General features: G+C 53.0%; 2 protein-coding genes across 3 annotated transcripts in view; one reads left to right on the top strand and one right to left on the bottom strand.

Moving 5' to 3' along the window:
* The first annotated feature begins 417 nt into the window (after positions 1–417).
* STK32A (serine/threonine kinase 32A) lies at positions 418–26,823 on the top strand. Its single transcript, XM_071814586.1, has 13 exons — positions 418–1,431; positions 4,718–4,885; positions 7,813–7,868; positions 8,875–9,026; positions 10,612–10,785; positions 14,094–14,131; positions 19,090–19,179; positions 20,994–21,091; positions 22,595–22,711; positions 23,699–23,824; positions 24,686–24,814; positions 25,147–25,211; positions 25,517–26,823. The coding sequence occupies exons 2-13, from the start codon at positions 4,834–4,836 to the stop codon at positions 25,608–25,610; spliced, it is 1,191 nt and encodes a 396-aa protein (XP_071670687.1). The 5' UTR covers positions 418–1,431; positions 4,718–4,833; the 3' UTR covers positions 25,611–26,823.
* Positions 26,813–27,777, bottom strand: part of DPYSL3 (dihydropyrimidinase like 3) — a 31,945-nt gene continuing 30,980 nt past the window's right edge. For both annotated transcript variants that reach the window (XM_065848919.2, XM_065848921.2), the window contains exon 14: positions 26,813–27,435. In XM_065848919.2, coding sequence (XP_065704991.1) covers positions 27,347–27,435 — 89 coding nt within the window. In that variant the 3' untranslated portion in view covers positions 26,813–27,346. The remainder of the gene's footprint in view (positions 27,436–27,777) is intronic.

The raw sequence follows: 27,777 nt of genomic DNA, 5'->3' as shown, positions 1-27,777 counted from the left end.
TAGTGAAACAAAGTCCACGTGTGAAAAGCAAATTTGTGTCCAGTAGCCACAGAGCTGATCTGCATTTGGGGCCTAAAATCTTTGTGCCGGCTTTGTACTCTGAGTCAGTGTGGAGAAGGAGCGTCAAGCTGCCGTCAGCGTTGGTGTATAAACGCTTTCGTCGAGCGGCCCTCTCTGTAGAGCATGACGTCCTCCCTCCGGAGTAACTTCAGATTCTGAGATCCTGCTCTGCCTGAAATTCCCGTGACCCCTGGCCGAGGAGCCGCCGCGCTTCACACGCTGCAGCTATTGAGCGCTGCTGTTTTTCAGCGTGTCCTCCTAACCGGAGCTCTAACTAAAGGAAAATGGTCAAACTGCAGTGCAAGGTGATCATTCAAAAAAAAACCTGAAAAAAACAAAACACAAAACAAACACAAAAAAACCAAACCAAAACAAAAAAAACCCAAATGAACCAACTAACAAAAACAAACAAACAAACCAAGGACAAGTCGTTTTGCTTTGTGAAGGCGGCTGAGAAGAGCTGAGCAGCACGCGAATGGCCCCGCACTCCCGCGGGGAAGGCCCCGCCGCACGTTGCTCAGTTTGGAAGTGCAGCTTTCTCAACTGGAAGGAAACGTTTGAAGATTGGACGTATGCGGAACACCAACCAGCGTCCCCAGCCCTGCGCCGCGTTCTGCAGGGGCTGGTTCAGTTACCTCCACGGCAGGGAAATGCTGGAGCGCCTCCTTTCTTCTCTTGTGCTGCCTCTCCAAAGGCCCAAGGGAACCATCTGCGGGGCTTAGAAGAGCCGTGAGCGAGCTGTGCAGAGCGAGCAGAAGCCAGATGGTTCCACTTTTGGCGGCAGCAGCAGGTGGTGTGGGCGTCCCCCTGCTGTGGGTCTGGGTTCTGCTGGCACACCGGTGAGGTAAGAGAGCACCTTGCAACACAGTCCTGGTACAAGAGTGGAGGCTGGGTGACGTATTCCTGAGCCAGGGCTAGAGACAGGAGCAGTCCCGAGGGATGCAGCTGACGTCCTGGGTACCATGATGCCAGCCACAAAACTTCTGCCACATAAACTTCCCCATCTCCCAAAATGTTTAACGTTTTCTTATTTTCTGGTTAAACTGGGACCCAGAACAGGCAGGAAATACCCATACCCAGGTCCTCTTGCCCATGGGAGGAACTGGGGCGTTATTCCTGCCAGGCATGGACCATTTTGATTCTTGAGGATAAAGGTAGCAATTATATCTGTCAAATATAAACTGAGAAAGCTCTCCAAACCCTAAAAGGGCTTTTCATTGTTTAGGTTATGCATCTCTGCCTAGAGCTTTCCAAAGCCTTTTGTTTGAGCCAACGTGTGATACTGGCACTGTTTCACGTCATCTGCTGAAGACAACAACCCTTTTGTGCACTGTCACACTCGAAGCTGTGTCCTTGGAGGAGTCTCCTCTCGTGAGTTTTCTTAAGCAAATCTCCTCTCTCATGACTTTTAAGGGCCCATCAGGGGAATATCAAGGAATGTTCTTGCTTGACCCCTGGGGGAGGATGGCAGTTTGTTTATTAATAGACAGTAGTTTGATCCTCAGCTGGAATAAATGAGTCCTTGCTTCTATATGGGTCGGACGGGGTAGCTAAAGCCAGGGACAGGTTTGCCCATCCAGAAAAACCTCGCTCCCTGCTCGTGGGGGGACAGAGCTGCTGGGGGGGAGCCCTGGGTGCTCCGTGCCGCCCCCGGGCCGCCGGCAGCGGGGTCGGGCGGCAGAGGCTGCGGGGGCTGCGGGGGCCGCAGGGGCTGCGGGGACGGGGAGGCGGGAGCCGCCGGCCCCCGGTGACCCCGAGCGGGGCTCCCTGCCCGGCGCGGCACGGGGACAGTGCGGGACAGTGCGGGTCCGCAGTGACCCGCTGTGGCCAAGGACAGAACTGCGGGCCTTGTTTCAAACTCGATTAAACGTGTATATCGATGCCTGTACTTTTGAACAAGCACTCACCTGCAAAGCGTACAAAATACCTCTAATTCAGTAGAAGCTTCGGGCTTTTACGTGAAAGCGAGCCCACTTTAACCACGAGAGGTGCCAGCAGTGGATATTAACATCTGGCACACGAGACACATAACATAAATTTCACCAGAGACTAACAGCTGAGATATGGCTGCTGAATATAATTTCACTTCTTTTAGAGCTCAAGGGTTCTGGGAAATACATACTGTAAGTATGGCTAAATGTCTCTATTTTCGTAAGCCATTGTTACAAATTAGTTTGGTACTTGAAACAAAAGGCTAGCTGAATAGTTAGAATTGTAAAAGAGTAAAAGAGAATGAAATGGGCTAATTCCTCTGACTTCCAGCTGTCCTGGAGCAAGGACTGCTCTCCCCAGGAGCCCTGGGGGTCTGAGCCTGCTCCAAGCACTCCCGAGAGAGGGAGAGTCCGTGCCCAAAGATACGGACAACGGGATGGAAACGTGGTGTTTGCTTTTTGACAGGATGCTTTCCAGTCGGAATGCGCTCAGACAGAGGAGGTGGCACGTCCGCTGGGACTCGACCTTACAAAGAGCAAAATCCCTTGGGCTGTGCTCAGAGGGACCTTTTTACTGCAGGTGTGAGCTGGGGGGTTGCAGTGATTAGCGTTAGGAATGCGAGCGGGGCTGGGCTGCAGGCAGTGCCCAGCACCCGGAGGGACTGGCCCCTCCTGAAGAGTTAACTCTTGCTGTGACACAGGCTGCACCTGGGCAGCGGGGCTGGGGCTGCCGAGCCCGACCCTTCCCTTAGCAAAGGCAATTCAGACCTGTGGGGCCCTTGCGCTAAGGAACAGACCCCGGGCTGCCCAGCAGCAAAGGCACAGCTCGGGAGCGCATCGCGGAGCGGCGGGTTTTCCGCTGTGCCGGCAGACCCGAGCAGGCTGTCCCTCCGCCGGCCGCAGGTGTCACCGCAGCGCGGCTGAGGCTCCTGCGGGCGGGAGGCGCCGCCCGCGGGACGGGACACGGCGCGACACCCACCGCGCGGGTCCCCACGCGTGCGGCTTCGCCTTCGCCCGCGCCGCGAGGGGAAAATCCGCCCGGGGCGGGACCCACGGGGCGCCCGGCGGCTCCTCCGGCCCCTCCAGGACCCTCTGGCTGCGGCGGCTCCTCCGGCCCCGGGCTCTTCCGGCCGCCCCGCAGGTTGTCGTCGCCCGGGTCGGGGGCTGCTCGGCCGCGCTCCCGCCCCTCCCGAGGTAGGTGCTGCTTCGGCTGTGCTCCCGGAGCGGGGTCTGCACCACCCCGGGCTGGGCGTTGCCGGCGGTACCGGCCGCTCGCAGGGCTGGGGTCCGCAGCGGCAGCTGCCGCGGGTGCGCGGTCCGGGCGGGTTCGCACGGCGCTGCCGGAGCGAGGGCTCCAGCGGGGACAGAGCTCGAGGTGACACCCGCGACACCCGCTCCTGTCCGCCCTGAACTTAGCGGTGGCTATGGAAGAATTCAAAATGGGCTTTAGTTTCTCCGGGACAGAAATGATCGGATAACGTCACGTACTGCTGCATTACTGCCCAGCTTCAGCTGTTCAACACAACAGCAGCACCTCTGCCTCTAAGTGGTACTTAATCAACGAAGAGATGAGGAAAGAAATGATCTGTGAACCGCTCTGAGTCAGTGGTCCTACAGAGGAGGCTCTGTAGTCACCCAGCCTGATTTATGGCCTTTACATCTGAAGGTGCATTTTTCCTCGGAAGTGTAAGTTTTAGGGCTTGAAAAAAGGTGCTGTTGTGGCTTTGTTTCAGACTGAAGGCTCAATCTGTTCCCTTCAGAGGCACAGATAGGGATCGCAAACATTTGCTGCTTCATTTGTTTTATTGTTGGATCTTGTTTCAATTCTCTGATATGAGAAATTGAGATTTTAGTTTAATAGTTTGCACTGGGGTTTTTTGCCTTTTGGGAAACGCAAACTCGCCTGCTCCTTGCTGGGCATGGTGAGATCTGTAGGAACCGCAGCAGCAGCGTTGGCGGCTTGAGGTGGAGGCTGTAAAACACTTTGGAGAGACGGTACCTTGTGTGCGGGCTCTGATGGGCTTGGTGCTGGGGGAGCCCCGGGGGGGCTGGTGGACAGACCTGACCTCCTGTAGGGTGAGAGGAACAGCAGCCGGTGCAGCCGGCAATGAACCGTACATCAGAAGGTTTTCCTTTCTTGTTCACAGTTCAGATCCAAACAAACTTTTAAAGAAACCGAATGGTAACTACACCTTGATTTGCCATTAAATCTTTTCATTTAAAAAAAAGGGACGATTTTGTTCCAAATGAAAGAATTCTGTAACAGTCTAAATCAAATTGTTGACACTTAATTTCTTCTCATAAAGCTTTTACACTCCTATGTGACCTTAGTAGTCAAAACTGCCTGTCTGGTTTTATCTGGCCAAGTCACTATGTCCTTTTATTTTGGATATTGACCTCACTACAATTAGCTATACTTTATCATCTCTAAATTGGTCATAAGATCATGGAAGCTATGAAATGTAATCTGTTGGATGATACAGCAAACATGAGCCAGATCCTCAGATCTTTTGGTGTGTTGGTCTATTTCTGTGTGTCCCTCAGTGGGCAGCAGGTACAAGGTTATGATGTTACTGGCTTTCTCTGCTAAATTCCATTATAATGCACTTTTTCCCTGACACTCAGTTTTGTCTCCAGAGCAGTGAATCTCCAGTGAGAAATCTGCAAGCTGCAAAATGCTTCTTAATGCTGAATGATGATGAATTTTTCCCTCCTACCCTCTCCAGGATGCAGCAGCAGAACATTGCCTGGCTCTGCTGGGAGTGACCGCGGGTGACAGCGCCCTGGAGGCACCGGCTTACTGGAGAGAAGCAGAGAGAGCTGAGCCTGGGCTGAACACGCCATGGGAGCAAACACCTCCAGCCAGTCACCACCCCTCGATGGAAATGAAGACGGTAAAAGCCCTCCCTGTATTGTCTGAGACCGCAGAGTCCACGTGCACAGGCTGACTCGGGGTCACCACAGCTCCCGTGCTGGGGCTGCAGACGCCCCGGGTCTTGGTGGGCAGAGGTGCGTCCTGGTCGGCAGCAGCCGCGCGCCGTGGGGTCCCGCAGAGCCGCGCTCGCTGCCAGGAGGGCTCGTTGCCTCCTCGCTGCGGCCGGGTGCTGGGACAGTCACTGCTGGCAGGGGTTTGGGTTTGAGGTGTCCCTGGGACGCTGCCAGGGGTTCGAAGGCAGAGAAGAAACGTTGCTGTTCTGGAGGCAGGAGAGGTTTGTTCTGGGGGCACGGGGGGCTGGTGTGGAGTGTGGTGGGGGGGTGGCCCGGGCGGCGCGTGTTCCCACCCCTGCTTGGGGCTGGCGGGACGGCCGCTCGAGCGGACCCGCTCGGCAGCAGAGCTGGAGGCTCCTGGGGCCGGCCCAGCTGGCACCGGGAGACCAGCGCTCAGGCTTGGTTGGCTGGAAAGGAGAACACAACGCCGAGAGCAGCGCTGGGCCGGTGTCACTGTGCTGCCAAGATTATAGAGACAGTCATTAAAAGATTATTCCATAAATATATTTCCTGTTGCATGAGTCAGCTTGTTAACTGCCAGTATGGGCTTTCACCTGCATACAATAACAAAACACATATGTAGGTAAAAACAAGTGCATGGAAACAAAAGTAAAATATATAAGAACCTAGATGATCCGTGAACTGCTGTCCCAACAATAAGAACTCCAGTCAGGGAGGATGCAATCCTGATGACTGGGGAGGTAAGGGGAACGGGGGGGACGCCGGCCAAATCCCAGTCTGCCTCACTCGGCTCCTTGAGGAAAGAGGTCTCGAGTGGTTCATTGCTGGCCTGTTGGGTTTCTGCAGGCTCAGGGGTCACCCAGATACAGTGTCCACACTGGTGCAGTTGTGCTTTCATGGCTATGTCCAACATTAAAAAGTGGTAGCACATTTTTTTTTCCTCAAATTAGTCATATTTTAATATACTGGGGGAAGAGAAATTAATCTGAAATACAAATGTCCCCTATTAACTTTTCCATTATCTTGCCAAATTTGTGACCAGAGACTGTATCAACTTAGATGTCACCATCCTGTCCTTATTCTAATTTCAATTAAAACTGAACCGTCCTCGACCTGGAGGGACTTGTGCTGTCATTCCCGATCCTGTGGTAGCACTTGTTTCCTGAGGCTGCAGAGCAGAGGAGGAAAGGCGAGAGGAAATAGAACAAAAATGCAGGGCATTACAATGACAAAGGAAGACGAGTCCAGCAGAGCGCGCGTGGTGCGGGCTGCGTGGAGATGGGTGGCAGGGACGGGAGGACCTGGCCCCGAACCATCGACCTCACCTGTTCGGTGGAGCCTGGGGCCTTTGGCAGGGTTAACTTGTCTCTGGTGAGAACGTTTTTCATGGCTAATTACGTTCTGTATTTTTTATCTAAATATTGTTCCTTGAACCTGGGTGTAGAAGTGCAACCCTGCTTTCAAACTGGTATTTCATGGTTACGCTTCAGTTGGTTCTTTATAGCTGTTGTATTATCTTCCTTGGCATCTCCCAAACATAATTCGTCTGACCTGGCGTATCACATGAATTTTGTCTCTGAAGGGCAAATGCTTTGGCCTCTTCATTGTTTGAGATGCCATCGGGCGGTGCAATGAGGCTTGTCGAAGCTGCAGGTGTGGATTCGGGATGAAGAGCATGTGTTTGGTTCCTGATTTGGACACCACGAATTCCAGTACTGTTGGGAAGGGAGGCTCTGAAAGTCAGGGGTGGTGGGAAAGCTGGAACAGAGAGGTTAAGACATGATCGCACCCAGTTTGAGAGCCTTGAATAAAAAGTGTGCAATTTAGCTTTCTTATGACCAGCTCAGTTATAGACTCGTGTTTAAAATGTTAGTGAAAACATTAGTATTAAAAGACAAGGAGGTAGAGAGTGTTTACATGTTCAGGCTGGACCTCTGTGTTATTCCAGGTTTGAAAAAGGGCTTCTCTACCTAAAAGCCATTTTTTCTCCAAGTGTTATAGCTGGAAACCATAAACTTTGCTTTGGTTAGATTGTGGCATCCTGCAGCGTCTCAGGCAGGCGCTGGCAGGTTCAGAGCGTTTGGCTCGGTGATCGCTGCCGTGGGGCCTCATCCAGCAACCAGCAGCAGGGTTTGAGCCCAGGACAGTTAATCTGAGTTTGCTGTGCGGTGATTTGATTTGCTGTTTCTCTGGATCTGTTCATCGCCTGAGATGAAACACAGGCAGCTTCATACTGGCTGACCAGAAACACTTGGTATGTGGAGTCCTTCAGATCAGCACTTACAGAACCACCTCCTCTGCTGTGCAGGTGTCACCTCTCAGTCCCTTCTCCAGCTGGGGACCAGGAGGTGCAGGGAAGGGGTGCTCACGTCCCTCCTGTCTCGGTGCACAGTCGGTGGAGCTGCTGCGGCAGAAACAGCTGCTCCGGGAGCTGGTGCTGAGCGCTGCTGTGTGCGCCTGGCTCGGTTATCCAGCGGTTGTGTACAGCACCACAAGGGTGCGGTGACCCAGTCGCCCATTTACGCCTTCACGTGGTATAAATGTCTTTGCATTGGGTTTCAGCAGGAATAAGAGGAGACTTCCATGATAACGGGCAGGGCAGAGTGTCAAGGGTTGCTGCACGGCTCCCTGCTGATCTGCTGCGGAAAACGGCCGGCCCAGGGAGCTTGCCTGTGCAGCTGATCTCAAAGAAAAAGAGCCTGCTAAACACCAGGGTTTAAAGAGCACCAAAATTTCCAGAAGCAACAGAAAGTTGCTGGGGTATCCCTTGTTTTTATCAGCTTTTCTCTTATGGAGAAAAAGTAGAGATAATGTAATATCATCAAATGGTTGCTCAGCCATTTAATATTTGAATGTTTGCTCTTTCTTGCAGTCACCTTTGACCATTTTGAAATTTTGCGAGCTATCGGGAAGGGAAGCTTTGGAAAAGTAAGTATCTTATGAACTAAGCACCGTTTGGACAGCTGAAAGTGGGACCGAGAAACGGGTGGATTAGAGGCTCATGTGAGAGTAAAGAAAGGAACCGCCCATTGGCAGTGGGTTTGACCTGAGCTTCAGCTCCCGGTGACCAAGAAAGAATCAGAGCCCCATTCCTCAGCCATTCTGTAGCTGCAAATTGTATTACAGGAGATTAAAATGAAATACTGATAAATCAAATGAGCTGAATTGCATTATGTTTCTGGATAAGCATTTTCTAAGATTCCCCAGTGAACTGAACACCATGATGCATTTTTAATAAGGAGCTACAATCAACATGAAAGGCCTGGCAGTTTTTTTAAGGGGATATTTCTCCGTGAAACACAGTATTTGTTGTTAAGCATCAGGTTACAGCCATAGGCTGGTTTTATTTCTCTGTCGTTGTGGAACTCCGTGCCTGTGTACGCTGACGGAATTCTGCAGGGCCATTTCTCCCCCCATGTGCAGGCTGAGGAACTCTGAGGCTTTCACCAAAGCAACATTTCTTTCTAGATTTGATGGAATATAAGAAAGGTTAGAATTCAAACCCCAGTATTCCTCCAACAAAGCCCAAGGTGCTTTGTGAGCTGAATGGAACTTGCCAAGAAGGGGGAGATCAGGTGCTGCTCCCCCGTTTCTAACCGGTAGTTCTGTGGTGGAAAAGGCTCTCCCAGCCAGTAACCGGCGTGGGAGGGACGGACACAACCGAGATTAGCGAGCGCCATTAGATAAAGTGCTATTGGTAGAACTGTTGACTTGTTCCCCATCTCCTGTCTTTGTGATAAATCCCTTCCCCTCGCCTCCCTCCCTTGGCCGAAAGCCGAGTGAGGGTTCACTGGCGATGCCCAGGGTGGCGCGTGGAGCTGGGACGCGGCAGCGTGGACGTTGAAGCCACCAGAGAACACTCGCATGACCGCGCTGTATGAGCCCAAATTGCTGACAAATCTTCTCTGACTTATCCCTCGACTTGCTCACTTAGGTCTGCGTCGTGCAAAAGAACGATACCAAGAAGATGTATGCCATGAAATACATGAATAAACAGAAGTGTGTGGAGCGTAATGAAGTAAGAAATGTTTTCAAGGAGCTGCAGATTATGCAGGGGCTGGAGCACCCCTTCTTAGTTAATTTATGGTAAGATATTGCCCCTGCATGTACTGGCTCAGTCAGAGACGTCTTTCGGACCAGGCCTGCCCGCTGTCCTGCTGCAAATCAACGTTCAAGTCAAGTTCGAGCCGGTGTCTGGGCAGCCGGGCGCTGCCGCGGCGCAGGACGGTGCTGGGCACGCGTGCGGTGCCGCTGCCGAGCCAGCGCCGTCCCGGCTGCTCTGCAGAACGTGCGTGTGCACCAGGGACCGGTCCCGCGGTCCGTGTTTGACCCAGGCTCTGCTTTCAGGGCATCCTCATTAATTAAGTGTTAACCCCTTTACCCTCCAGCCCAGTTTGAGGGTTGATTCGTGCGCTCCCCGCGGTATCCCCGGCGGGAATCGCTGGGGACCGTAACGCAGCTCCGGTGATCGTGCTCCCCCGCCGAGCAGCGCTCTGTTCGCGGGCTTCCTCTGGGCGCTGCTTGCTTCTCGTCACCCCCACTTCTGATGCTGTGGTTTATTTCCTACTTTAAACAGCCTGCCTCAATACCTTATTGATATTTCACTGAATTGATGCTAGTCGGCAAAGATAAAGCAACTTATAATTGAATTTACTGACAGAAAAATAATACCACTCCAATTTTGTTGCAGAAACCCATGTATCTGTAGGGAAAGTGTGTACATAAGAGTCTCTTTCCTTTAAGAGTACCTGACAAATGCAACCTGCGTGCTCTGGTTATAATTCTTTTTCGACCACTGGCAGTGGGGTTGACCAGCGGAGTGATAGAAGATGCACTAACTCCTGCCCTTCACTTGGCTCAGCGTGTTTTCCCGCCGTGTGCCAGGAGAGAGGGGTTTTAAATAAGCCTCTGTTACTGTTAGAGCCTGACAGGTTAATTCTGTTAGGACACCAGCAACATTTCAAGGTATGTGGTCTCATACGCTACGTGATCCAGCGGCCAATATCCTGTAGTTATAGGATTCTTCTGGCGGGGCGGGCAATCACATTTATTAGATACTGGATTTATTTTTGGAATGAGGTGGAACTTATCGATGCTAAACACAAAAAAATGAGGCTAAAGATCACAAATCTTTGAATAACTTTGTGTTCCTTTCTGAAATCTCTTGTAACATGAGTGCTGTGAGCTGAACTCCCAAGCATTAGCCTGGGGTGCTCCCCAAGGTAAAAGCACAGGGTCTGTGCCCTCGGTCACCGCCGCTCGCAGCCCAGGATAAACCCCGAGCCCGCCCGTCTCCCTCGCGGTGCTGGGGGGAGGAAACGAGCAGGGTTTGGATGTGCCTTTGGTTTTCAAGTGGCCAACAGTAACAGGTTCAGCATGAAAACATTGTGTTCCTGTTCTTCTAGGGGCCTGTTGCTAATTGTTCGTACAAGCTGCTCCGACTTGGTTATGGATCTGAAGCTAAATTATTGTCATCTCAATTATTTTGAGAATATAGGTGGTAGGAGTTTATTCACAGCAGGAGATGGAGCATGGGAAGGTCTTGAAATTATTATTTACCAAGTGAAAAAGTTCAAAGAAATTATGAGTATTCCCAGATGTAGCATACATCCCTTTCTAACTTGTCTATTTTTAATATCCTCATCCTTGAACCATGCTAATGCCATTTCAGGTACTCATTCCAGGACGCGGAAGATATGTTCATGGTTGTAGACCTGCTGCTCGGCGGGGACCTGCGCTACCACCTCCAGCAGAACGTGCGGTTCCAAGAAGGCACCGTGAAGCTCTTCGTCTGCGAGCTGGTGCTGGCCCTCGACTACCTCCAGAGCAGGCACATCATCCACAGGTCAGCGGCGCCTGGCGCACCGGTGCTCGGGGCTCCAGCGGGCGACTCCTTCCTCTTTGTTGGGAAAGGGCAAATAGAAGCTTAAGAGCTGAACAAAATATTCCCCCACGTGCATTTGCTTTTATGTAAAACAGCAGGCTTCCTAGAGAAAAGCACTTCGTGTACAACAGGGAGCATGTTGTTCTCCCTCTGGGATAGCTATCATATAGCACAGTTGACTTGTTTGCTGATCCTGCAAGAGGCTGTCTCTAGTAGGTTTAATTGGCTGCAGCTCGTTAATATCCATCCTCCTCCAGGGAGGGCAGACCTCAGCACTCAGAATTGCTCTGCTGTCACTCCTGAAGGCGGCTCCCTTGTGCTCCCCTCTGTACACACGGGAAGTCAGGCAATGGGACCAAACACAGGGGGTTTTTTTGTATCAGCTTAAATCACTTCCTAGGAGTGGTGAGAGTTTCTTTTTTGCCACCAAGATTTTTCGTGGCCAGTGAAAAAACATTTGCGGTCTTCCCACGCATTTGAAGACATTCAGAATAACAGAGGAGGCAGAGCTTTTCCCTGGTTGGAGAGGTGGTGTTTGGCTCCGGACGGACAGACATGCACAGACAGACGTGCGACTGTTTCTTGCTGGTCCTGGGCAGTGCAGCCTCAGGGGTCCAAGGGTTTGCCTTAGCAGCTGCTGACAGGGGGTGTGGACAGGGGGGGCTAGCAGAGGGTTGATAAAGGTGGGGAAAAGCTCATCTCGTTTATAAATATCACTCCAGAAGAGCATTCTTTTGAGGTGTAAAAACAAAGCACGGTACAAAACTTTACATGGAAACGATTGTGATTGTTGGTAAGGGGAGGAACATGCTATTCAAGGGCTGCTGACGATCAGGGCTGTTCATGTCCGTAGGGTTTGGTGCCATTTATGGGCTGTGGGAGCAGGAAGGCTGAGGCTCCGTGTGCCAGAGCACCAGGAAGGCTGAGGCTCGGTGTGCCAGAGCACCAGGAAGGCTGAGGCTCGGTGTGCCAGAGCACCAGGAAGGCTGAGGCTCGGTGTGCCGGAGCACCAGGAAGGCTGAGGCTCGGTGTGCCAGAGCACCAGGAAGGCTGAGGCTCGGTGTGCCAGAGCACCAGGAAGGCTGAGGCTCGGTGTGCCGGAGCACCAGGAAGGCTGAGGCTCGGTGTGCCGGAGCACCAGGAAGGCTGAGGCTTGGTGTGCCAGAGCACCAGGAAGGCTGAGGCTCCGTGTGCCGGAGCACCAGGAAGGCTGAGGCTCCGTGTGCCAAAGCACCAGGAAGGCTGAGGCTTGGTGTGCCAGAGCACCAGGAAGGCTGAGGCTCCGTGTGCCGGAGCACCAGGAAGGCTGAGGCTTGGTGTGCCGGAGCACCAGGAAGGCTGAGGCTTGGTGTGCCGGAGCACCAGGAAGGCTGAGGCTCGGTGTGCCAGAGCACCAGGAAGGCTGAGGCTTGGTGTGCTGGAGCACCAGGAAGGCTGAGGCTCCGTGTGCCAAAGCACCAGGAAGGCTGAGGCTCCGTGTGCCAGAGCACCAGGAAGGCTGAGGCTTGGTGTGCCGGAGCACCAGGAAGGCTGAGGCTCAGCGTGGCCGAGCATCCCCCGCAGGAGCGGAGGGCCCCAGGGCACCAGGGAGGTTTTGCTCCGCTGTGGTTGTGGCCCAAGGGACGGCTCCTGCTTTCTCAGGAGTCTCGTCTTTCATGCTGCTTGGTCTGTGTGGTCCCTGTGTGGGTTTCTGGCCGCTGCGCCTGGCCGTGGCGGGCGCTCCGTGCGCTGGCCCGCGCGGGCTCTGCCGCGGGCTGGGACACGAGCCCAGCGTATGGGACAGGGACACTGCGCCGGCCGTCTGCGCCTGGCACCTGCTCGCCAGCACCAAATAATGGATGAGCATGGATTAAACATGAATGAAACCAGCAGCCTGGGCTGTGTCTGTCCTGGGCAGCGAGGGCTCCATCCTGACACTGTTGGCTTGGTGTGAACAAACGGAGTGGGACTCAGCTATACGTGTTTAGAGTGAATCAAGTACAACAAAACACGCATGGCAGTCTGTAAAATTTGCAAGTTATTTAATTAACACTGTAATGCAAGTTGTTTAGTTGACACTGTAACCAAGTGGGACAGTATTAGATTGATAAAGTGACGCAGCTGAGTCAATGACACTGTGGCATCTGGAGGTGGGAACACCAGGAGCCAGGCAAGCCATTGCTTGTTTTGTCTGAACAAACCTGTGCAGAGGCCGCAAACACAGACCCATGGCTGGAATTATTTCCCACCAACATACAGAAGAGTGAGGAATATTTGTGGATTTTTTCAGGCTAGGAAATTATATAGCTAGTTTATTAAAAAAATAAATATACAAATAATCAAGGTGCCTGTCGCTGTGTGACGGGGATGGCACAAGGACAGTGACTGGTATTGTAACCCACTGGCAGTAGTCTGGGTGAGGAGATGCCAGAGAACTGTGAGCTGCTACACAATAATGAGGTATATTGTGTTTTCTTGGCTCCAGGTGGCTGGGTGAGTTCAAACTCTGTCTTAGTGATGGCGTTTTCAGAGATAAAAGGCTGAAGGAGCTGGTTTCTCCCCTGGGCCCCGGTCGGGCGGGACGCACCAGGACGCTCGGTTGGTGCCTGCGTGCCCGCCCCGGGGCCGCCCCGATCCCTGGGCTGTGCGCTGGGTACCGGGCCTGGCTCAGCATGGGAGCAGGTGAACAGGTGAACAGGACTGGTGTAATTAGCTCATTAAAGCCGGGTAATGGCTTGTAAAGTCACTCAGGCAGACACAGGTGGCATATCAGGTGTACGTTGTTTCTCTTCAACAGAAAGCATTTCCCTGCAGCATTGCTATAGGTATTATTATTTTGTTCTTTTGTTTCTGTTCAGGAGTAAAACTTGTGAGGAGCCTATTTGTTTCTAGAACAAAGGTGTTAATCTAATTTTGTTTTTACTGAGGAAATGGGGAACAGCTCTCGATGTAGTATTGAAACAGACTAAGAAGTAAAAAGAAGAAAACGATAAAGAGCAGCTTTAGCGTTGCAAGTGGGCTGCCTGGGTGCTGTTGGACAAACCGCAGCGTCCTTCACAGCCATGGCCCTGCACCACTTGCTCTGCTTTTGCCTTTCAGTTGTTCTCTCCTAAGTCAAAGCCTGCAGGAACATCAGAGCTGAAGAGCCCCAGCAACGGCACCTCCTAGGGCACCGTGTCCCTGCAAGTGTGTTCCCCCAGAACCTGGCCTTCCCTAAAGCGGCCGCAGCCCTGTCTCTTGTCACTTTTCTAGGCTAATGGTATCTCCCCTTCTCTACTTTTTTTTCCTAGAGACATCAAGCCTGACAACATTTTACTGGACGAGCATGGTAAGTGCCAGTTGCTTCGTGGTCGTGCATAAGCATGAAAGCAGAGTCAGACACAGGACACCCAAGTTAACGCTGGGGTGCTTGCCGTTCTCCTCGGTTGCCGCTGCTTTCCCCGCTCAGTTCAGTGGAACAGGACGGTCCCTTTGCACTTCCCCTGCGGGTCGAGGCCGGCGCCGCGTACCGTGGGGCGCAGGGGCGCCTCCGCGCTCCGTGCTCAACCAGCGCCTCCCCTGGCTGACCTGGCAGTGTCTCCAGAAGCTGTCAGCAGGGGTCACACGTTGTGCTGCTTGTGATCAGGTGCCTCGCAGACCTTGTTTTAGGACCTGGGCTGGTTATGTTATAGGTGTTGCTATCACTTTTTCCTCAGTCTTTTCCTGAGGCAAAGCTTTAGCTGTATTCTTGCATTATTCTCTAGGCACATCTTTTGTCCTGGTAAATGCTCTCACAGTGAAGACTTGTCTGATGTCTATTAGCTCTTAACTCATTAGAAAAGCACTTTGTCATTTCATATTTTTTGAAAATCCATGTAAATGGTTTGTTTTGAGAAATCTTAATTAGCAACTACAGCAAGGCACTCGGAGCGAAAAAGTCAGTGCAGGGACAAGGCTGAACTCATCATCCCTTCAGGGGCTGTTACAGAGATACTGAAGCTCCCAAGGAATCGCAGTGTGATCAGAGTTGCCTGGCAGCACCCGAGCCCAGACTCTACCTGTTTTGCACATGACCTCTAATTTCAAAGTGCTGCTAATTATTTATTTAGGAGCTGTCAGCAGAGCTGCTTCTGCCTCCCAGTGCAGCAGCCTCTGTCCGGCCCCACTCGGCGCTGCTGCCTCGTGCACAGACCGGTGCACAGACCCGTCCCGGCGCTGCTGCCCCGTGCACAGACCGGTGCACAGACCCATCCTGGCGCTGCTGCCTCGTGCACAGACCGGTGCACAGACCCGTCCCGGCGCTGCTGCCTCGTGCACAGACCGGTGCACAGACCCGTCCCGGCGCTGCTGCCCCGTGCACAGACCGGTGCACAGACCCATCCCGGCGCTGCTGCCTCGTGCACAGACCGGTGCACAGACCCGTCCCGGCGCTGCTGCCTCGTGCACAGACCGGTGCACAGACCCGTCCCGGCGCTGCTGCCTCGTGCACAGACCGGTGCACAGACCCGTCCCGGCGCTGCTGCCCCGTGCACAGACCGGTGCACAGACCCGTCCCGGCGCTGCTGCCTCGTGCACAGACCCGTCCTCCCTCCCTGTCCCACCAGCGCCTACCGATGCCCTGGGATCTGCTGGTCTGGCCCCGGCACCACCACAGCCGTGAGCCATGTGGGGCTGCTGCTGTCCATCCTCACCAGCAGACACTTGGTGACCTGTCACCACCTTCCGCTGGCCTCTGTGCCCCGCAGGACGGCTGACGCAGCCACCCGAGAGGGAGCTGGGAGCACTAGAGCCGTGGAAATGTAGGTCAGCGCCCCCCAAAGAGCGGAGAAACAGGGGAAAAGAGATCTGTTTGTCTCTGCAGTCGCATTCAGCTCAGCAGGAACTTCTATAATGACACTGCAATTTGGGTTCATTTTTGAGACTGTTATCTGCTCGCTGTGATGTTTTAACTGTCTGTTCCAGGGGTTTCAGAGTCATTTTCTGTGGATGTACCCTTGACTTCAGTGTCCTTCTGACTCTGACTACTTATATTTCTCCCTTCACCCATGGCAGCAAAGGTGTGTCCTCTCATGCGTGCAGAAAGCTTTGTGCACACACCGTTCGGTCCTTCCCCAGAGCGGCTGTTATCGTAGCGTGATTATCTATATTTAGCTTAGGAGATTGTGCTTGTTTCTCAGTCTCTCCCCATGGAATGGAGCTGAGCTCCCCATTCCCTCTTCTCTCCCTTCACCAGGCTTTCACAACTGCAATCACAAGATAGATGCTATTTGCTAATATCAATTTTTTATAATGTTCTTGGTTGAGTCCCCTGAGAGTGTGAAGCACTTAGAGACCTTCAGCAATCAGACTTCAGTCCTTCATTTTTCAGACTTTTCTCGCCACCCAGCTCTCTCTTTGGCCCATTGTCCTTCCCAGCTGTGAGACCTTTCCACCCTCTCAGATTCACACACCGAGAGGTGCCTGTGTCTGTCGTGAACTGCAGCACTCTTTTGCTGGTCTTAATCACCGGGGCTGCAGGAACCCTTGTGCACATCATCTGATCTTTGTGCAGGAGCCTCCTGCAGGTGTCTGACACACCTTGAGATGAGTTGTCCTGCTGTGACTGCCACCAACGTGACACACGCCTCATGTGTTTGCCTCCGTCACCCTGGGCAGTGACATTCTATATTACCATATCCATTTCAGCTAAGAAATTAAAGAGAGCCATAAGTAAAGCGGAATATCAGGCAAATGTCTGTCTGTGCAATAAATAAAGCAGTTGTTCAAGACCAGAGACTTGGACCAGGTCCCGCAATGAAACAACCCTTAGCAGATGACCGCCTTCAGCAGTCATCCCAAGCACAAGTCGTTTCCTCCTTTAACGTTAAGTCTGTTGGTTTGGCTCGATGACAGCACAGCTCACCTGGGGGTAAAATAATAGAACAGATGGCAGTTTCCAGGAATTGTGACTAATTAATCAGCAGGTTTTGGCCAGGTCATTTGTCTAATAAAATTGAAGGAAAGCCCTGTTTCATCTCTATTAGAGCTGAGAGGTTTTTTGCAAGAGCCCTGAAATGGCTTTGCTCTTATTGTTTCTTGTACTGCTACCGAAAGGCTCTCCAGGGCCACCCGAGGTGGGTGAGTTCGTGCCAGTGCAGGCACTGCACGCGTGCCCTTTGTCTCTCTAATCTCAGGTAAGAAAGGCGCAGCATGGTCTGTCCAAGAGCCGCCGCACCCCCAGCTCCTGATGTCTCTGCTCTCACAGTCTTCAAAGTGTTACCTTAGTTGAATCTGCTGAAGCCTCATATTTTTTGCATAAAAGATGCTCCAGAAAGGTGAAGGAATTATGTGGTAGCAGATGCTAAATGTAATAAGAACATTCTTTGCCATAATGCAGAACCAAAGGCTTGATCTGGAAGCACCAGTTCCAGGCAGCCAGGATGGGCTCTGGGCAGGATGATGGGTCCTGAGGCGGCTCTGGCTGGAAAGGGCTGCGGTCAGGGATGCTGAGCACCAGGAAAACACCAGCCCTGCAGGGTGACCCTCGAGCTCCGCAGCAACACCCAGCCCCTCCCTCCCGGTCACCAGCGCCTGCCGCCCCGCTCGCCCGTCCCCCCGGTCTGTGACGCCGCCATCGCTCTGCAGCCTGCTGTGCCACCCGCAGCCGCCTTCCTCAGCCTCACTGACTTGGTTTGGTGACTTCCCAAGGGGGCTAGTTTATAAAACTTGTGATTTATTTGAAGTGAATCATTTAAAAGACGCATACAAAGAAAGGCACATTTGTGCTTGGAGTATCAAATTCTTAATAAGTCTTTATGATTCACATTTATGGAAACAGCTCCCTAGGAAGTGGAATAAGAGCTAGAGATGAAAGAAAAAACAGTGCAAGGACATAGAGGACAAGACAGTTGTGTGTCACTCCTTCCAGTCGAGCCCTCCCCAGCGACTTGGCGCCACTGTGCAGTGGGCAGAGGGCAGAGAGCACCCGGCGGGCGCTGTACAGCGTGTGTGCAGAGAGCAGAGAGCACCCGACAGGCGCTGTACAGCGTGTGTGCAGAGAGCACCCGATGGGTGCTGTACAGCGTGTGTGCAGAGAGCACCCGGTGGGTGTTGTACAGCGTGTGTGCAGAGAGCAGAGAGCACCCGACAGGCGCTGTACAGCGTGTGTGCAGAGAGCACCCGATGGGTGCTGTACAGCGTGTGTGCAGAGAGCACCCGGTGGGTGTTGTACAGCGTGTGTGCAGAGAGCAGAGAGCACCCGACAGGCGCTGTACAGCGTGTGTGCAGAGAGCACCCGATGGGTGCTGTACAGCGTGTGTGCAGAGAGCACCCGGTGGGTGTTGTACAGCGTGTGTGCAGAGAGCAGAGAGCACCCGACAGGCGCTGTACAGCGTGTGTGCAGAGAGCACCCGGTGGGTGCTGTACAGCGTGTGTGCAGAGAGCAGAGAGCACCCGACAGGCGCTGTACAGCGTGTGTGCAGAGAGCACCCGGTGGGTGCTGTACAGCGTGTGTGCAGAGAGCAGAGAGCACCCGATGGGTGCTGTGCAGTGTGTGTGCAGAGAGCAGAGAGCACCCGATGGGTGCTGTACAGCGTGTGTGCAGAGAGCAGAGAGCACCCGGTGGGTGCTGTACAGCGTGTGTGCAGAGAGCAGAGAGCACCCGATGGGTGCTGTGCAGTGTGTGTGCAGAGAGCAGAGAGCACCCGGCGGGCGCTGCAAAGTGCGCGTGTTCTCGCTGTTGAAGCTGATGACCAAGGGAGTATTGTCACAGTATCTCCATCGGCAGAAAAGCCGCGTTGATTTGATCTCTGTGCTTAGAGGAAACAAGAGCAGTTCAGCCCCGCTCAGTTCTTGCAGAGGAGAGTGATGAGTCTGCAAAACACAACGTACGAAACATCTGATGCTTTTGATAAGGAGCCCAGCTCTGCCGGGGATGAGCGGGTCCAGGGCCTCGCAGAGGCTGCGGGAGGCCGGGAAGAGGACTGCCCGCCTCGGATGGGAGGATCGACCGAGCTGGGATTGAGGACCAGTGCTGCTGGGGTCTTTCCTGGGAGAAAAGTTCAGTTCTCCTTCCCTCCAAATCTAGGAAGACTCAAAACAATCATTGTTAAATGACTTCTTGGAGAACCCCATGTTTTTGTTCCCCAAAGGGTGAGTGAGGATCTACCAAGACACATCCATAAGCAGCAATGTTTTCTATCAATTCTCCCATCAGAATATTTTCTTCCTGGAGACTCCTTTCCATAGATCATTTAAGTTTCTGATTCAAATCTGTTTCTAGTGTGAAATTAAAGCAAATCAAGTTACACATTAACCTCTGTTTTTCAGGGCACGTGCACATCACCGATTTCAATATTGCCACGATGCTGACCAAAGAAGTACAAGTCACCACAATTGCTGGCACGAAGCCGTATATGGGTAAGAACCGGAGACAACTACGTGTTCTTGAATTGCTGTTTTACGGGTTTGATTTGAGAGCTGTGGTGGGATGCTTGCGAAGTCCTTTTTGATGGGAGTTTGAGCACTTTCTTCCCGGTGAGTGACAAAACGCGCGTGATTGTGTGAAACGAGGAACAGCCTGGTGAGGGGACTGCAGAAACCGACCGACGTTTGCTCACAAGCCGTGCCCGCAGCTGCTGGCCTTTCAGACAGCAGGAGGCCGCCGGGTGCTGCTCATGCAAGCACAGTTAGCTTAAAGCAAAATGACATTGCCATACCTGCGAGCAATTGGGGCTGGAGCGTGGAGGTAACGGACCAGAGAAATATCTGATGCTTAAAGAACTCTCGTGCAAACATTACATAGCAAAGTCTTTGTAGCCATAAATTCAGCTTTCCTAAGTGAAACAAAAATACTAAGAAGCATTTCTATACAGCTAAAATAACCCCTCTCACACAAAATATACGCTTTGGTGTACAGTAGCACTGTCTCTCAGACCGGAACAACGCAGCCTCCCTACAGCTGTCCCACGGTGGGGTCCGTCCAGGGCAACCGCCCGGGCAGCTCCGTCCGGTGCAGATGGGCTTTCACCCCCCATCGCTGGTGCAGCCTTTTGGAAAGGAACGCATGCACAAACAGAAAGCGTTGCTCCCTGTTCCGGTTTTTATAGCAATTCTTGCTTCCCAGCTCACACAAGAACTCTGCAGTATTATTCTCCTTAATCCCGAAAGGGACATGTATTGGTCAAGAGAGTATTTCAGTCTGTGCCTCCACCCACTTGCTATTAGCAGGTAGCCTCCTCATAAAAAGCTGTGGCTCTCGGACTCCGTTCAGTTAAAATGAGGTTTCACGTGCCAAGGGTGCAGTGGGCGCTCTGTCCAGGTTTACGCAGCGTATTAGTGCTTCTGTAGAGGCTTCACCCACCGTGCGAGGCTGCATTTAGGCTTTGCCAGACTGAAGCACTTCAAATAAGAACAGAGAGATCTGAGTGGGACGGGAACAGCTCTCGCGGGTGAAGATTTGTCTGAGGGCAGAGGGGCTCCCTGGGGGCGAGGAGGTGCTCGGGCCAGCTTCCACTTGCATTCTGTGAATTAGGCTTCGTCCTTATTCCAAAGCACATTTGCTGTGGGATCAGGGGCAGGTCCCGTGTCAGCAGAGGGAGTTTGTCCTCCGTGGGCAGGGGGGCGTGGGGAAGGCCGGTGGGGCTGCCGGGTGCCGCGGGAGGGGAGCAGCGCAGGAGCTGCGGGAGCTTCAGTGCTTTGTACAGCGCAGGGAATTAATTTGGTCTGGTGACTCTCCTAGTGATTGTAGGAATTATGTAAAGCATTCTGTAATCCACAGGAATTGGATCGTGTTTATTGCACGTTAAATGTTCCAGTTGCTAGGTGATAGCACACCTGTTTCTCAAGGCCAACCCATCATTTACACACGTTAACCAATTAAGTTTTGGAGCAGTCCACTGAAGCAGAAATTACTGACAGTCCCATTTCACCAGCGGGGAGAATAAGGCCCAGAGGAACTGAACTGCTTGTTTGGGTTTTTAGCATGCTAGAAAACGTTCCCTGCTGTGTTAATTGCCGGCGTGGTTCGCGGGCAGGGTCAGGGTTCCCCGATGTGCCCGTTCCCGTCCCAGCGGTGTTCCGGTGAAGGACCAAAGGCGTGGTGGTGGTGCTGCGCTAGCTGGCACCCCGGGCGGAGCAGCAGGGATGCTCCCTGGCACGGATCAGCCTTTCTGTGCGGCTCGTTCCCACCGAGGTTACAGCGAGGCAAACTTTCCTTTTTCTGCGTTTTGCAGCCCCTGAAATGTTCAGCTCCACAAAACCCACAGGTTACTCCTTCGCCGTGGACTGGTGGTCGCTGGGGATCACTGCCTACGAGCTGCTCAGGACCCGGGTACGGTGCACACTCCCATCCGTCCCTTTCCGTGAACGCTCTGTTGGGAGGGTTAATGCTTTATAATGGGGATGGAGCGGCCAAGCTGAACTCAAGGTTCAAGGGTTATTGCGGCACAGGAGGCAGAAACCACATCTTCGGGGTTCTTGTGATCGCAGCGGGAGCTCCAAGGGAAACCGCGGGGACACGGAGCAGCACTGGGCGACAGCCCCGGGGCGCGAGCTGAGCGGGCAGAGCAAACCCCAGCGAGGGACAGCCCCGCAGCGCGGGCTGCAGCATCGCCTGCTTGGAGCTCCCGTCCTGCGAGGAAAGAAAGAACCTGAAAAAAAGTAATAACACGTTCTTGTTGCTGTTGTAATAAGAAAATAAGACCGGGCAGTTTGAGCAGAAGTGAACCACGATGTGTAAATTATGCCCTGCCCGTCCCATCCGTGTTCTGTTGCTAACTCAGGTAAGGCTGGGGGAACCTTGTAGACAGATGGTTAGATTAGAGGTTTGGAAGTGCTGAGTAAAAATAATGGGACTAAATCATTTAAATTACCTTCTTCTAAGCTAAGGTTGTTTAAACCTTGTGAATCTTGTGAGGCTGGGAAAGTTCTTTTAGTACGAGTATGCAAAACAAGATTTTACGAAACTCTATCATAAGGTTTTGCAGAACTATCTAAAAAAATATTTCTGTGAATCAATTTTAAATAACAGATTTTTGAATGAATTTGAGTATTGCAAATTGTGAGTGATCGAGTTAAGATACATGAAGGGGTCATGGTTGTCTGACCTGCTGGGCAACTAAAGCCATGTGCTCCCTGTAAACTTATTAGTATCATATTTGAGTTTTCCACTGGTAATGTCAAACGAGTTGCAGGAGTGGTCGTTTCAATGGCTTTTGACTTGATGGCACCATTTCTAAAGACGGGAGTAGAAACGCCGTTAGGAGTCAAACACGATGGTGGCACCGATGGGGAAGTGAGGGGAGACCTTGAGGTCCACCTAGTGTCAGTACGTGCTAAGCACAATGCACCTGATTTGATCTCACAGTTTACAGATGCCATTTCTTAAATGTATTTTTAACACCCTCAACCCCAGAAACGCCGTAAGAATCTGGGAATCACAGATTTCCAAATGGAAACACTGGGCCGCTGTAAATTGTGCTCCGAGGGCGGGCAGGTGCGGGAGGTCGGGAGCCGGGCGGGCGGTGGGGGACCCGGCTGCGGTCGTTCCGGGTTGGGTTCCCAGGCCGGCCGAGCAAACTCAAGCTGGCTGGTGGCCCAGGGTTTGCCTTCTGTCTGTGCTGCTGTTTGAACATCAAGGTGTGTCCTTGTTCACGCTGACACGAGGGTTTTGTTCATTTCAACTGAGCCGTGGTCACACTGGGAGGGACTTTCAGCAGGAGGCTTGAGGAGTGCAGAGAGATTGTTTTGGAGCTTCTGTCCTCTAGAAAGATTTCCCAAGCAATCTGAAAAAAACAGACAAATAAAAATGCTTTCCCTGTGGCTTTTTTCACAGAGGCCGTATCATATTCGCTCCAACACTTCCGCAAATGAAATCGCTCACGTCTTCAAGACGGCTACAGTGATGTACCCGGCGGCTTGGTCCAGCGACATGGTGTCGCTGATCAAAAAGGTGAGATGCACCTGCGGCTTGGTCCGGTGCGGAGGGGATTCACTGCAGATGGCGTCCAGAGCTGCTGCCAGTGACCTTCCGATGGCGCCGTATGGTGAACGTCAGGTGTGGTAGGCACAGCCGTGGGGTAGCCAGGCGGTGGGATAACCAGGCGATGGGATAGCCAAGCGGTGGGATAACCAAGCAATGGGATAGCCAAGCGGTGGGATAACCAGGCAATGGGATAGCCAGGCGATGGGGTAGCCAAGCGGTGGGGTAGCCGAGCGGTGGGATAACCGAGTGGTGGGGTAGCCAAGCAGTGGGGTAGCCAGATGATGGGATAGCCAGCCGCGGCGCTGTTTTCTAGTTTTAAAATAAGTGTAGGCAATAAAGTAGCTTTCATCTATTTTTGTTCCAAATAGTGTGTAGGAATATTTTGTCCTCCCTAATGAAATACTCTCAAACTTTTTAAAGAAAATGAGATATCAATTATTTGCTGAGACAGAATCATGGCATATTTTCCGAGAATAAAATTGAGGAATATCTCCATTTGCTTGAAATTGAATGGATCTAGTATTTCGTTACTTCCAGTGGTAATATAGGGATATTTACTGCAGATGTTGTCTGTGTGGTGATGTTGGAAGGTTCTCCCTGGACCACAACATGCCGCAAGCCATACAGGCTCCCTTGTGAGCAAATAGTGCAATGTCGCCATTATTTACATTTGCGGGTGCCCCTTGGCACCTGGTTTAACAGGCACATGTATTAGCTATGAGGCCAGCCGTGGTTCTGCCCTGGCTCAGGCATCGCCTGTGGAGGTTTGTAGTTATTAACGTTCAAGGCAAGTTTTCCCTGAGGACACAGCGGTGCGGCCTGGGGCACGGCGCGGTCTGGCGGTCCTTCCGCACCCGCACCCGCGCCAGCCCTGGCACCGGGGCGCTGGGTCTGCCCGGTCTCCGGTCCCGCACCGCAGCGCCTCGCTGTCCCGCCTCTCGTTTAACGCTGCAGTTGCTCGAGCCGAACCCCGAGAAGCGTTTCTCTCAGCTGAAAGATGTCCGGGACTTTCCGTATCTGTCAGATGTGAACTGGGATGCTGTTCTCCAGAAAAGGATAACGCCAGGATTCGTTCCCATGGTAAGGCAGTTGGCGTTGAGAAGGTTCCCGCTGCAGCCTCCCCTGGGCCTGGCACCCTGGCTTCTTACGAACTTCCACAAGAGCATCGCTGTGGCGAGACAGGGAAAAGAGAGGCAAGGGCAACGCTTTCACTCTCCTGTGGGTGTAATAACGAGTAATGGGAGGTGATGACACGTGCAGGTGTCCCAAACCGGACCTGCCTTGTTTACGATGTTCCCGGCCCCAAACCGCCTCTCCGAGCCGCTCCGCAAAAGCCAAGGAGCAGGCGCAGGCTCGTCCGCAGCCTGGGCATCGCCTGCCCCGCCATGACAGCTGCTTCTTCCTGTAGTGGCTCCCCCTAGCAAGCCGCGGCTCGTAGTAAAATAACACGTAACAGTAGATTAGTGTTTCGGATCCTTTTTTAATTGGATTAAAGCAGCACAGAAGTAACATAACCCTTTTGGAAGATAACCCAAGAACTGTTGTGTGCAGTGTTACTCCGACTGTTTTGCAGCCAAACAGAAGGCCTCCGCTGTGCATATTTGTTACTTGTGTGTGTTTTCCCCCTCCGTCGCTGGTTTTCTCTGTGCTGGGTGCACACACAGTGCTTTAAAGCCAGTTTTGCAGGCTGCTGTGCTCCTCCAGCAGAGGCACCGTCCTCCTGGCCTCAGACTCACAGCCCGAGGGAGAGAAGCAGTGAGCGCAAAAGGAGCGATTGCCACACCTTGACAATGGCCCCCGGCTGAGGGCCCTGGTGAAATACGTAAGAAGTACAGCAGGTGTTCTGGCTATGGGTGCATTTGGAATTAGCTTTATTTTCCACACAATTCAGCTCCCAGATGCAGCCCAGTTTGTGAGACTCTCCGCCCTCTCTCCCTCCAGAAAGGCAGACTGAACTGTGACCCAGCCTTCGAACTGGAGGAAATGATCCTAGAATCCAAACCTCTCCACAAGAAAAAGAAGCGCTTGGCCAAGAAGGAGAAGGACGCCAGCAAAGGCAATTCCTCCCAGGTGAGGTCACGCAGGTACGAGCGTGCTGTCGGGGAATTCTCTCACTTTCCAAAGAACCTGATTGCCCCCTAGCAAGGCCACAGCAGACTGCTCAACCAGACTGCTTTTTCCCTTGTGACCAAGACTCTTTCACGTCTCCCTTTGGGGAGGGCAGGACCTATACACAGCAGTTCCCTACGAGAGCCTCAACGCCGCCCTCCCCGCTGCAGTGCTGAAGATGCTCTGTCCCTGCAGATATCTCTGTATCTCTTTGAAACTGTCCTTGTAATGTCTGTCTTTGTCAACTGCGAATGTATTCCCCATCTCTCTGTTTTTCTATTTGCATGTGAAAGGCCTGCCATCTTCAAAAGCACCTGGAGATGCTCCAGAGGGACTTCATTGTCTTCAACAGAGAGAAGTGAGTAGACACGGGGGCAGCAGCAGAGGCTCTGGACTCTGACCGTCTCTGCACTTTGAGCGCTGGGGTCTGGGGGGGGGTGAGGAGCTCAGAGCTGGGTAGCCGAGGAGAGCAGGTCCGGGGGGCTGGTTCAGCCATCATCTGCTGAGGACCCACCCGGCATTGCTGTTCCTGAGCTGGAGGCCACAGCCACCAACTGCACTAATTGCCCTGTTTGTGCAGGGGCTCCAGGCAGCCCCTGCGGGCGAGTGGCAGCTCCTGGCAGGGACCTGGGCTCCCCCTCACAGGCTCCCTTTCTCCCCAAGGGCAAGACACCTCCACACCGACACCCAGGAGACCACAACCCTGGCCAAAAGCAGAGGTGTGTACCAGGAGGACGACGAGAACAACCACCTCTGAGAGCAGCACAGCCTCTGCTGGAGCTCACCCACCGTCACCGCGCGGGGCTCCGGCCTCGTCCTCCGCTGCCGACGGCCCCGGGCGGGTGCCGGGGCACCCGCTCCCTCTGCCTCCCACCCTGGGCGGGGGCAGCGGCCGCAGGTGCTACCTCTGCAATTTGCCACGGTCAGCTGGACTCCAATCCTGTTGCTTCGCTTTTCTTGGTGGCAGGAATGTGACCATGACAAAGGATGCTACACCTACCGTTGGCTTGGCTGGCCAGCGTCACCCCATAAACCTGTTTATCTGGAGCACCAGACAAGGGCAATAACCCCGCTCCTCGCTGGGAAAATCTATTGCTGCATCAATACCGCTGTACTCAAGTACGATGGTAAGAACATTGCATCTTTACGAATTCTCCAGACCTGTACAACCCTCTCTCATCGCTCTTTTTCCTCTGTAAACAGAGGCACAGTCTCAGCTTAATCACTACAAGGCAACAGGGAAAGCTCTTTTAATTACTTGATAGCAGAGCTTCACAAAACTTGTAAGCAAGAGCAGCCTTCGCTGCCCCGGCACAGCGCTCCTGGCACGGCCGCTCCAGGACTGCTGCATGGGCGACTCACCCTGCCTGAGCTGCAGGCACCTCAAAATAAATATTTCAAGGTCAAACACTTAAGGAATAAAAATAAGTGTATTTATTTAGCACAGCCTAAATTGACACTTAATTTTTGTAATACTTAAAAACCAATCAAGTTGGTTATTTTAAATGCCTTGCAAGCTTTCGAAGGCTGTGCGTGACCCTCGGTTTGACAAACACCGTGTTACAGAAGGGGAGCGCGTAACTCACCGGTGCCCACGGACCCACAGAAAGCAGCCTCCACGCCAGCCCACGGGGACAGCCCGAGCAGCGTGTCCTGGCAGGGCTGTGTGGAAGCTGGTCTCTGTCACCACACGGGTGACAACCACAGCTCAACAGCCCGCGGCGGCCAGAGACTGGACAGGCAAACCGAACCACCTTTCGCGAACACTTGCAGCGTGCTGTTCTGCCGATACCTTTCCTTGTGCTCCGATAGCCGACACCTGCAGCAGGGAGCGTGAACCTGCCAGCCTGCCTCTGCGGCTCCTCAGCCCCAACACCCCAAAGCCCCTCCGGGAGCCCCTGCCTTGCAGCACCCCTGCCCAGCAGCCTGCGCAAGAAAAGAGCCAACCAGCAACACCAGTTGTTTGAAGGAACAACGATTTTTTTTTAATAAAGTATACAAAGTAGTAAAACTCCTTACATGAGGCACTGTGACAGCTGTTAGGGGTGATCTGGGCTCCCCCGTGGGCCTCGTAGTGAAACACCAACAAGCGTTGGGTGGAGACGAAGGACATGAGCACGACACAGACCCACCTGCCCCACCAGCTCCGTGAACCTGCCCTCCCCGTCCCACACCAGCCAGGTTGTTCCCGCACCCTACATGCGTTCAACACCAACACCACACTGACCCGAGCGACCTGTCTGAGCGGCATGCATACAAAAAGGAAGAGTAAAAACACAACCAAACCCACAACAACAGACTTTTAAGGCTATGCATATAACAAAATGAAGCAATATCTTTAAAGCTAGGTAGCAAGTAGCATTTGTGAAACATAAGGCTTGAGGCTTATTGATTCTTCAGAACAGGTTTATTTGCTTTTCCTTTTTAAACACCAATGTACCATTTTTCTTCCTTTGCTTGAACAGGGTTTTTACTTCCTTCTCGCAGGGATATTTAACTCAGGGAGGTTATGTTGGAGCGGCCTCCTGGGGGTGCGACGATGCGCTTGCTCGCTGAGCGAACGCCTTCGTCAATCTGGGTACCTGGGAGAGGGCAAGAAAGCACCAAGGGAAGGGGGAAAAAGAAGTTAAGAGCACTGCAGTCACAGGAGCGCGCAGTCAGGCAGCCGGGGGTCTTGCTGAGGGCCTCCCAAGGCTGAGTGCAGCAACTGGCTCCTCTCCCACCCCAGAAACAACCCTGAGAGCAGCAGCGGCTCGAACGCCTCTGCAGAGGCTCCTCTGTAAGCAGACCCATGCAGCAAGAGCAGGGTCCGATGCTGCGCTGGCACCTCCACGGCCAGGTCCTCCTCCCTTCTACTGCAAGATGCAGAGGGTACAGAGCCAGCTCTGGCCCTGTCCTCCAAGGGACACAGAGGGTCTCGCCCT

Source organism: Patagioenas fasciata, chromosome 14 (genome assembly GCF_037038585.1).
Source record: "Patagioenas fasciata isolate bPatFas1 chromosome 14, bPatFas1.hap1, whole genome shotgun sequence".
NCBI lineage: Eukaryota > Metazoa > Chordata > Aves > Columbiformes > Columbidae > Patagioenas > Patagioenas fasciata.
Note: the sequence above shows the minus strand (reverse complement) of the source record. Positions and strands in the feature narration are given on the sequence as shown.